This window comes from Drosophila kikkawai, chromosome 2R (assembly GCF_030179895.1).
Source record: "Drosophila kikkawai strain 14028-0561.14 chromosome 2R, DkikHiC1v2, whole genome shotgun sequence".
Classification (NCBI taxonomy): domain Eukaryota; kingdom Metazoa; phylum Arthropoda; class Insecta; order Diptera; family Drosophilidae; genus Drosophila; species Drosophila kikkawai.
Window position 1 is genome coordinate 781,896 of NC_091729.1, and position 10,696 is coordinate 792,591.

The 10,696-nt window shown below is 48.5% G+C and overlaps 1 protein-coding gene across 1 annotated transcript; it reads right to left on the reverse strand.

Annotated features, from left to right (window-relative positions):
- Positions 1-6,326: 6,326 nt before the first annotated feature.
- On the reverse strand, positions 6,327-10,401 carry LOC121502048 (uncharacterized). Its single transcript, XM_041774667.2, has 4 exons — positions 10,293-10,401; positions 7,991-9,349; positions 7,458-7,895; positions 6,327-7,330 (listed from the first exon to the last, which is right to left on the reverse strand). The coding sequence occupies exons 1-4, from the start codon at positions 10,399-10,401 to the stop codon at positions 6,327-6,329; spliced, it is 2,910 nt and encodes a 969-aa protein (XP_041630601.2).
- Between the last annotated feature and the right edge of the window lie 295 nt (positions 10,402-10,696).

Sequence of the window (10,696 nt, forward strand, 5' to 3'; positions counted from 1 at the left end):
CATGACTATTTCAAAAAACTAGCCAGCAAGGAATGGTCGACGAAGGCAGAGCACAGAAGATCGAAACTATGCTGGCCAGAATTCAATAGGAAGAGAACCGCAGAACTGATCTCCAAGAGCAAAAAGGACATCAGGAGGATAGCGGCAACCATCACCGGCCACTGGCCAATAGGCACGCAAGCCTGCAAGATGGGTCTACCCTACAACCCACAATGCAGAAGCTGCAAGGAACCAAGCGAGCAGGAGACACCAGAGCACCTGTTGTGCCACTGCCCGGCACTCAACAGACAAAGAGCCCGAAACTTCGGAGCACACCAACTCGAGTCACTAGGAGAAGTTGGGAGGCAGCCAGTAGCGGCCATCCTAGCTTACCTGAATGACACGGGTTGGTACTAAGAAGGGCGCAGACAACAGCAAATCGAGGGTGTGGATCAAAACGGAGCTCTGCTCCAATTGGAGGCGGCCAGGGCTGCCTCACCACTTTACCTACCTACCTACCTACCTTTTTATATTTGCGCTTTTATTTTATATTTATAAAACTGGAGGGGGCGGATTTTATTTTATATTTAAATTTGGGTGTATGTTAAGGTATGTATGTATGTGTGTAAAGGCTTTCTTTAAAATTGTATTAATAATACTATTTGGAATTGCAGTTAGTGTCGGACGTATTTTGGAACTGAGTGACGGAACGTGAATTTGTAAGAAAAAAAATATATATATGTACATATATATATATGCACTTGGACACCAGCGGATCACAGCACGACTAAGTAGGGGGCCAATATTGGCAAAGTACTTTTGCACTTTAAAAACGGAAGAAAATTTACTGTGGCTGGGCGTTTATCACTATGTGCACATATGTATATATTTTTTCACTTTTCACTGTCACTTTTCATTATTTTCGGATCGAGGAAAAAAATAATGCCTTGGAAAAGGAATATGGCGACCACGGACGAATGGACTTTGGACTTCGTACTTATCTTGGTATCCGCAATGGGGCGCTGGAAATTTAAATTCCGCTATCCGGCTCGAAGGACCATGAAATGGAGGGGGCGGAGTGGCCAAAACAGTCGTCGTCCTTCTAGGATGGCGTGGTCGTCGGAATGTTGGGCTGGAGTTGGGCTGGCTGCTGAGTCCCACAATTTTCCCAATTAGTAGGCGAGAGGGGGGTAGCTTCGCTTCAATTCAATTTTATTTGCTTCACTTCTATATTAAGACTAACTTAGATTTACATGGAAAGGGCTGCAGGGACCGCGGAGTGGTGAGTTCGGTGCTGGAGAATAGCGAAAGAGAGGGAGACGGGAAGAGCGGAGGACACAGTGAGCGGGAGCACAAGCATGAGCGCAAGCGCTCGCCGCTTACACTGCCGCTCATAACTTCACGCCCTTCTGGCGTGAACACTAAGTTTTAAGTTAAAATATTCAAGTTTTGTTTTTATATTCATAGCTATCATTTATCCTAATCATATAATAAAAGAAAAGTTTAAAAATGTCTTGTTTTTGTTAATAAATTTTCAATCTAAAAACTAATTTTATGGGGATTTTTCGTTTTGCCAAGAATGTCTTGACAAACTGTACATAATTTCAATGTTTTCGATATAATTTAACTGTTTTCAATACAAGTTTTATGTTTTCCATTTCCATGTGCTCCTGTAAAACGAAAGTTTACCTGATATTTGGTATTTGTTGATGTAATTAAACCTTTATTTTATTTTTGTAAGTGACAATGCATATCTCCTAACTCCTTCAAAAGATAAAACTTAATTGAACAAGAAAGGAAGCTAACTTTGGCACGCCGAAGTTTATATACCCTTGCAGATGGCAATTAGATCATTAAGAATCGAGCCATTCTCGTTAAATAATTCGAAAATAAATAAAAGAAAATATATAAACGTTGTATACCTATATATAGCAAATAATAATTTGGTTTTGATATTTATATTATAAATTTAAATGCTGAAAACACACAAAACAGAGTTTCAATACATTTTACCTATACTTATTCTAAATTTCGCGCGAACATTTGTATGGCAGCTATATGATATAGTCGTCCGATCCGGCCCGTTCCGATATATATAGCAGTGAGAGTATATAAAAGACTATATGCAAAGTTTCATTCAGATAGCTTTAAAACTGAGGGACTAGTTTGCGTAGAAACGGACAGACGGACGACGGACGGACGAACAGACGGACATGGCTAAATCGACTCGGTTGTTGAATATATATACTTTATAGGGTCAGAAAGGTCTTTTTCACTGCGTTGCAAACTTCTGACTGAAATTATAATACCCTGCAAGGGTATAAAAACCGAAAATGTGAAATAATATTGGGTGTACAAATAGAAAACCGCCGTTTTCAACTAGGTGGTGCCATCTTCACAAAACGGTGAGAAATTTTGATCGGGAATGCCAAATGGCGAGCTAAAATATCGGTCAACATTGTCTCGTTCGTGTATTCTTATTGTCTATCATTTTTTTGGTGCACGAAAATGTCGAAATTCGAACCGAATAAGCGTCATTTGCGGGAGATTTTGGTTTTCCCGTTCAATTCGAAAAAATCGGCAGCTGAAGCGCGTCGAATGATCGTAGAAACTTATGATGAGTCGTGTATAAGTAAAAGAACGTGTCGAAAAGTTTAAAAATGACGAGTATGACGTGGAAGACAAGGATCGACCGGGTCCTGTGAAAAAGTTTGAAGACGCGAATTTGGAGGCTCTGCTGGATGAAGATTCTTGTCAGACACAACAAGAACTCGCGGATTCCTTGGGTGTGACTCAGCAATCAATTTCCCTTCGCCTAAAAAGCTTGGGAATAAAATTATGAAAAAACGGCGGTTTTCTACTTGTACACCAATATAAATTGCCAATATATCAAAAATGGTGCAAAAATGTTGAAAAACAGCCAAGATATAATTTTTATACCCTTGCAGGGTATTATAATTTCAGTCAGAAGTTTGCAACGCAGTGAAGGAGACGTTTCCGACCCTATAAAGTATATATATTCTTGATCAGCATCAACAGCCGAGTCGATCTAGCCATGTCCGTCTGTCCGTCTGTCCGTCTGTCCGTCTGTCCGTCTGTCCGTCTGTCCATCTGTCCGTCTGTCTGTTTCTACGCAAACTAGTCCCTCAGTTTTAAAGCTATCTGAATGAAACTTTGCATATAGTCTTCTATATGCTCTCACTGCTATATATGTCGGAACGGGCCGGATCGGACGACTATATCATATAGCTGCCATACAAATGTTCGATATATTTTTAGAAAAAAAATTATAACTTTGCTGTTTTTCAACATTTTTGCACCATTTTTTAGATATGGCCACTCTATATTATTTAAGAATTTTGGTAAAAATTTTATGAAAATCGGACGACTATATCTTATAGCTGCCATAGGAACGATCGGGAAATTAATCGAAAAAAAATATAACTTCGTTGTTTTTCAACGTATTTTCATCTACTTTAAGTTATAAGCTTTTTTTATTATTCTAGAATTTTGGTATAAATTTTATAAAAATCGGACAACTATATCATATAGCTGCCATAGAAGCGATCGGCAAATGTATAAAATATGTAAAGCTGGGAATGTAAAACTGTAACTGTCAAACTGTAAACATAATAAGTATAGGTAAAATGTAATGAAACTCTGTTTTGTGAGTGTTTTCAGCATTTAAATCTATAATATAAACATCGAAACCAATCTGCAAGGGTATAAAAACTTCGGCGTGCCGAAGTTAGCTTCCTTTCTTGTTTTTTTCTAAAAATGTATCGAACTTTGTATGGCAGCTATATGATATCAGGTTGTTTGGTAATGACATACCGGTTTTTCAAATGTCGCGCTTCACTTGTGTCAGTGACGGATCTACGAAACGCGTGCGGATAATAGAATATAGCGAAAAAAGTAGCTAGATCTAGCTACAAACTAGGCTCGGAAATTGTTGCAAATTCTTAGCCACTTACTCAAAATTGGCTTCTTCGACCTTAAGTTCCGGAATACGACAACAACAATCGTAGAACTTTGCGAGAATAAAAAAACCACCCGCCAAAACTAGCTGGAAAATCCTAAAAATTTCGGTTTCCTTAAAAAATGTTGTTCCAGGAATTATTTTTATTTTATCTCGTGGGTGGACGATGTTTTTCCGTCGGCACTTTGCCTTTTCGGAAACGTATAGGTTAACGCTTAACGAGCAAAGAGGAGACGAAATAAAAATGCACTGTATGTGCGTATGTATGAAGCTTTGGAGTTTAAGCAATTGCTCAGCGCAGAATAGCGCGAGGAAAGCCAATATGTATGTATGTACGTAGGAAATATGTAAATTTGCTAGGCGCAGAATAGCGCGTAGCTTGCCCAAAATATGTATGTATGTATGGAAATATGTAATTTTTGCTAGGCGCAGAATAGCGCGAAGCTGGCCCAAATATATTTATGTATGAAATATGTAATTTTGCTAGGCGCAGAATAGCGCGAAGCTGGCCCAAATATATTTATGTATGAAATATGTAATTTTGCTAGGCGCAGAATAGCGCGAAGCTTGCCCAAAATATGTATGTATGTACGGAAATATGTAATTTTTGCTAGGCGCAGAATACCGCGAAGCTTCCCCAAATATATTTATTGTCTGTATGGAATGCGAGAAATAAAAACAACTATATTTATGTATATTTCTATTTTTTCGGAGTATGGATTTATTTGTGTTTTATTATTATTATTTTTTTTTTTCTTTGGAATTTCTTTAATTAATATTGAATATTTTTTAAATAAAAACACTGGGCGGAAATTGTTGTGTGCAAGTTTTTGTGTGTAATTTTATTTATTTTATTTTTTATTTTAACAAAATATATATTTTTTGAATTCAGATGTTTTTTATATTTGCGCTTTTATTTTATATTTATAAAACTGGAGGGGGCGGATTTTATTTTATATTTATATTTGGGTGTATGTTAAGGTTTTTTTTTTTTTTTTTTAATTCGTTTAATAAAGCAAAGAAATATACAAAAGAGTGGGGGGATAGAGGGGTTTGGGTCACACAGAACTCGGGACGGTTTGCTCGCGCGGTACGGCCGCGAAGCAATGCTTCGCGCGGGCGCTGATCCCGATCTATGCTGCCTCCTGGTTCCTGCGACGCTCCTCTGCTCGGAGCTCCGTCATAGTCCCCGCTGCGAAGTCCGACACGGCCTGCCAATTCGCTTCGGACAACAACATCAACGGAACTAGGTTTTCCGCTGTGATGGTGTTGCCCAGCCTGGCCTCCAGCGATGCTCGCTCGCCGGCAAACCTCGCACAGTTGAAAACCGTGTGCTCTGCCGTCTCCTCCAGCTGTCCTAGACAGTGCGTGCAGGAGTCGTCTTCCTCGTGGCCGAATCTCCGCAGGTAGCTCCGAAAACAGCCGTGGCCGCTGAGGATCTGGGTCAGGTGGAAGTATATCTGACCGTGCTTCCTCCTCAGCCAGCACTCCAGCTGGGGAATCATCCGAAACGTCCATCTTCCCTTGGACGCTGACTCCCACCGCGATTGCCACGCTGCCAAGGTGGCGTCTTTCGCCGCTACGCGTATCACCTGCTTGTCGCGAGGTGACGGCGTTCTACCATTCGTCTGGCCATGGATGCTGGCCCTCTCTACTGCGAGTAGATCTAGAGGTGGAGTCCCGGCTAGGACAAACGCGGCCTGGTCGGACACCGTCCTGAAGGCGCTGCATATACGTAGTGCCGCGAGGCGGTGGGCCGAGCACAGTCCGCGACTATAGGCCGGGGTCGCCAGTGCGTGTCCCCAGACTGGTGCCGCATAGAGCATACGCTAAGTGCTCGCGGAAGGAGAGCCTCGTATCGATCATCACGCCCAGGTACTTAATGGCTCTGGACGATCTGATCGAGGCCCCGCACACTCGGATGGTTGCGACCTCCACCTTCTTCCGGCTGCTTACCAGCACGGCTTCCGTTTTTTGCGGCGCTAGTTGTAGGCCAACACTGGACAGCCACAAGTTTATGCGGCTGATGCTCCTGTCGCACAGCTCTTCTGCTCCTGCGAGTTCCTTGTCTACTACGACTACGGCTATGTCGTCTGCGAAACCCACCAGCTCGGTCCGACCTGGTAGCGGGAGCCGCAGAACACCGTCGTACATAGCGTTCCACAGCAACGGAGCCAGGACCGACCCTTGCGGCACTCCGCAGGAAAGCTCAGCCGATCTAGCACCGCCATCGGAGTCGTACACCTGCCTCTGAAGTAACTCTTCAACAGCTCCAAGAGGTACGGGGGTACTCCGAAGCTGGAAAGTGCGTCTAGGATACAATCCCATCTCGCCGTATTAAAGGCGTTGCGGACGTCTAGCGTGACTATCAGGCGTACTCCTTCGCGCCTCCTTTCCACCGTTGTCCCGCAATGGTGGCGGCTTTCGCGATGCCCACCACTTTGGAGATGGCATCTACTGTCGACTTAGCCTTCCTGAAACCGAACTGGGAGTCGGACAGGTAGCCGGCTGTGGCAATGGCCTTCTCGAGCCTCGTCCGGATCAATTGCTCCAGAACCTTGCCCGCCCCATCAATCAGGCAGATTGGTTTGTAGGCGGATGGGTCCTCTGGTGGCTTTCCCGGTTTCGGGAGCAGGACCAGCCTCTGGACCTTCCATCTCCCAGGGAATTTACCTTCTCTGAGGCATCTTCCATAGAGCTCCGCGAATAAGTCCGGGCGGAGCGAGAGAGCAAGTCTCAGGGCTCTGTTGGGAACCAGGTCAGGGCCCGGGGCTTTCGCCTCCCTGATTCTCATCGCCACCGCCAGGATTTCCGTGTCCGTTACTGGCTCGAACCCTTCCAGCGAGTGCGTCGCTATCTCCAGCGTGTCTCTAGGGTTATCCGTCCTCGGGAACAGGTGTTCGACTATCCTGTCGATGCTCTCCGCGTCATGCGGGGCGCCCTGTTTTGCCCCATGGATCTTCTTAACGATGATCCTGTAGGCGTTTCCCCAGGGATCGTGGTCCGCTGTGTCGCAAAGGTCAAGGAAGCATTGGGTTTTGCTAGCCCGGATTGCCGCCTTGAGAGCCTTGCGGCATCTACGGAACTCTGACCGCCTCTTCAGGTGGGAGCTCGAGCGGTAGGAGCGCTGATACCGACGCCTTGCCTTGATGCATTCCGATCTGGCCGCGGCGATCGTCTCGTTCCACCAGTACACAGAGTCCCTGTGGCGAGTGTGGGCGCGCTTGGCAGACATGCAGTCGTCGCATGCGGTCTGCAGTTGGATCATGGCAGACTCCGCCATCTGCTCTGCAGAGCCATTTACTTCCAACCTCTGCAAATGCTCTGCGAAGGCTTGGATGTCCAGTGTATCGGCCTTGTATCCCCTACGAGCTTGGGGAAGCCGCGGTGTGGGTTGCGCTCGCTCTATATCCAACGCGGTGATGATCGCCGCGTGGTCGCTCCCCGTATAGACATCGCTCAGGACCCAGGTGCACTGGCTAGCCCTGGAGCAGCTCACAAACGTGAGGTCGACCACCGGTGTTGAGGAGTGTGACGTCTAGCGTGGAGAACGCCTCGAGGAGGGTCCTGCCTCTGGCATTGGTTAGGGAGCTGCCCCAGTCCACCGCCCAGGCGTTGAAGTCTCCGGCTATAAGGCACGGAGTGTGGCACCTTGCGTCTGCGGCTAGCCGATCCACGGCGTCACCAAAATCCTCGAATGACATGCTCGGCGCCAGATAGACACTGAACATCCACCAGCCTGCCATCTTGGCACGCACGAAGCCTCTCTCCGAGCGGACGTCAGCCATTCTCTTGGGAGTAATGCCGCATGACCACAGAGCAGCTTTGCCAGAGCTGTCCACCGCCCAGTAAGGGCCAGGGCCTACCCTGTACGGCTCACTGATAGCGGCAACATCGACACCGCGTTCTCGGATCGATTGCGACAGCAAATCGTGTGCTGCCGCGCAGTGGTTCAGATTTAGTTGAACCACTATCATGCCCTTATTGTTTTGGCTGCTCTACGCGACGTCACCAAGGGGCAGTGGCGGCTACCCGCCTGGTGATTCGTGTCGCTACGGTTCGACTCGGCGCAGCTAAAGCAGCGCGGACTGTTCTTGCAGGCGGCTATCTTATGCCCCTCCTGGCCACACCTGAAGCAGGAGCTGCTCCTGTCGGAGGTGCTGGTGCACCTGGCCGCAATGTGCCCTGTCTCCATACAGCGGAAGCATCTGGGGCGAGATTCTATCATCTTAATTCGGCATCTCGTCCAGCCGACTTTCACCCTCCCCAGACTATCTATGGAGCCAGCCATAGTCTCTGGGACGGAGAACATTGCCACCTGACCTCCACTTGCGAGGGAGCGGATGCTCTTGATGGTGACGGCACCAGGTGGGCAGTTAGCCTGTGAGGCGAGCTCTGCCGCAAGTTCCTCCCTGGTTACCAGCTCGTCCAGGTCCCGGATAAGGAATGTGGTCTGGGGTGACACCGTGCGGATCGGCACTCCTCCGCCTAGCACACCTCCAATCTGCTCCTTCAGCGCGATGAGGGAAGGACCAGAGGACTTCTTTAGCTCTATTAAAAGCTCGCCCTTTGCCGTTTTCCTGACTCTGGATACCATATCCCCAACTCCTGCCATTCGGGAGTCCTTTGTGCGCGTGACCATGCTCAGGACCTCGCTGTAGGACATCTCCGCCGCGGGGGTTATGATGATCGCGTCATTTTTGCCCCTCTTACTGCCCTCTCGGCGCATGGTCGCTGACTGCGCCTTCAGTCTGGAGTCGCTGTCGACACGCTTCTGCGCTCTGCCGGCGTTATGGGTGGGGGCCCTTGGTGGGGGGCGCGTGCTTGCGCGACCGACGGGGGTCGTACCAGGGTTACGGCTTGCGGGACGGGGACGACTTTTAGGAGAAGTCTGCGCTGATTTCTCCGCAGAGGGCCACGCCCGAGTCATCGGTGAATCAGTCTGGCTCCATTGGTCTGCCACTGCGATGGCATCAGCCCTGTCCTTGCCCTCGAGCAGCGAAAGCTCTTCCTGGAGTTCCTTAAGACGCGCAAAGGCATTCTTCATCGACTGGTTGATGCTTCGGACTTTCTGCTCGTTGACCTTGGCTAACAAGTCGTCCAGTATCAATCCCATCTCCTTGATCTGTGGCTTTGGCGCCTTGATCTTCTTGCGTGGGTGGGCCGCTACCGGGGGGCTAGGGGAGTCCCTTACTCTCTTTGAGGGTGGGGTTGACGAACTCGTCTCCCGACCGATGGGAACCAGGACTCTCTCCGGGTCTTGGCCAGTTGCCGTGGGGCCGCCGCTTGGTGGGGTCCTCTGCAACTTGGACCGCTTTTGGAAGGCTCCCAAGTCATTTGGATCATCACTTGTCGCTGTTAAAAGAGCGCCGGCCAAGTAGGCCGCCGGGGCTGCAGTGTGGGTTGGAATGTGGGTTAGGGCCTCCAGAATCCGTGCCCTTGCCGCGGGGTCAACCGCGGGTGGATTTCCACATTTGTGGCTGCCACCTGGAGTAATTCCTTTGTTCCTTGTTTTTTGCATCTTAGCCCAATGCGGGGCTGCATTTTATACCTCCTGCCAGGTGGGTTAAAGACTGCCGGCCACTATGGCTCAGACGCAGACCAAGTAGCCGCCCAATGTGGGTCAGACGCTACCTGGATTTGGAGTAGTGTGCAGCTGGTACCTGCTGCCAGGCTGGTTCCACTGCCGGCCACTATGGCGCAGACGCAGATCACGCAGCCGCCCAGTATGCGCAGACGCTGCGTGGATTCAGTTGATGTGTGTGGTGATCGCTTCCACCAGATCGGGACGACACGCGGCCTCCCTCGCTGGTCGAATATTTCCCTCCGACTACGTAATGTTGGGGGTTATACCGCCCCGCCTCGGTCGCCAGAGCCCCTTTTTGGGTGTACCGCCAGGGCGGAGGGGATGGCAGTCGGTCAGATCCGTGACCTTTTCCACCATTTGGCCACGTGCGCGAACCCCAACTTCGACGGAACATAGCCAAATTCCGACTCCTTGGCAAGGACTTCGGGCTGCAGCCCGGGAATGTATGCTACGCATTTCCGCAGCGATCGTTTGCTGAAGCTTGTAGCAAACAGCTTCTGTCACGTGTCAGGGTTTTTTACCCAATGGGTGGCGCTAATGTGCACATGTAGAGTGCAGCGGCGCTGCAGTGCTGCCAAACAGCTGCATTGCGCTCGCTTTACTACACTGCACGCCAGCTGATCGAGCAATCAGCTGACGTGACCGGCACAATTTTGTGGGGGCATCCACATTATGACCCCTAAGAGAGAAAGCGGCGGTGGAAGAGAAGGAAGAGAAAGTTTCCGGGGAAGAAAGATCCCCCCTTACCCCTAGCCGTCGTCCGTCTCGCCACAACCTTGGGACACAAAAGTGCCCACCGCGGGCCGTAGGAGCCGTGCCTCGACAGGTAAGTCTGTAGACTACCCTCATACTGCATCCTGCGTACTGCTACCACTATTTTTCACCTAGGGTCACTGCCACAGCACGAATCTTTGTCGGAGCACCCGCGCGGGCGTCCGCACACCGTTACTACACACACACCGTCGTGTATGTTAAGGTATGTATGTATGTGTGTAAAGGCTTTCTTTAAAATTGTATTAATAATACTATTTGGAATTGCAGTTAGTGTCGGACGTATTTTGGAACTGAGTGACGGAACGTAAATTTGTAAGAAAAAAAATATATATATGTATATATATATGCACTTGGACACCAGCGGATCACAGCACGAC

Excerpts from the sequence above, each read along its gene's own strand:
- LOC121502048 (XM_041774667.2), bottom strand. The coding sequence starts at position 10,401 with ATGCAGTATGAGGGTAGTCTACAGACTTACCTGTCGAGGCACGGCTCC. Across the intron at positions 9,350-10,292 it reads GAGACGGACGACGGCTAGGG|CCCCGGCGGCCTACTTGGCC; the intron begins GTAAGGGGGGAT and ends CCCACACTGCAG. Across the intron at positions 7,896-7,990 it reads CGACACGAATCACCAGGCGG|CACACGATTTGCTGTCGCAA; the intron begins GTAGCCGCCACT and ends ACTGCGCGGCAG.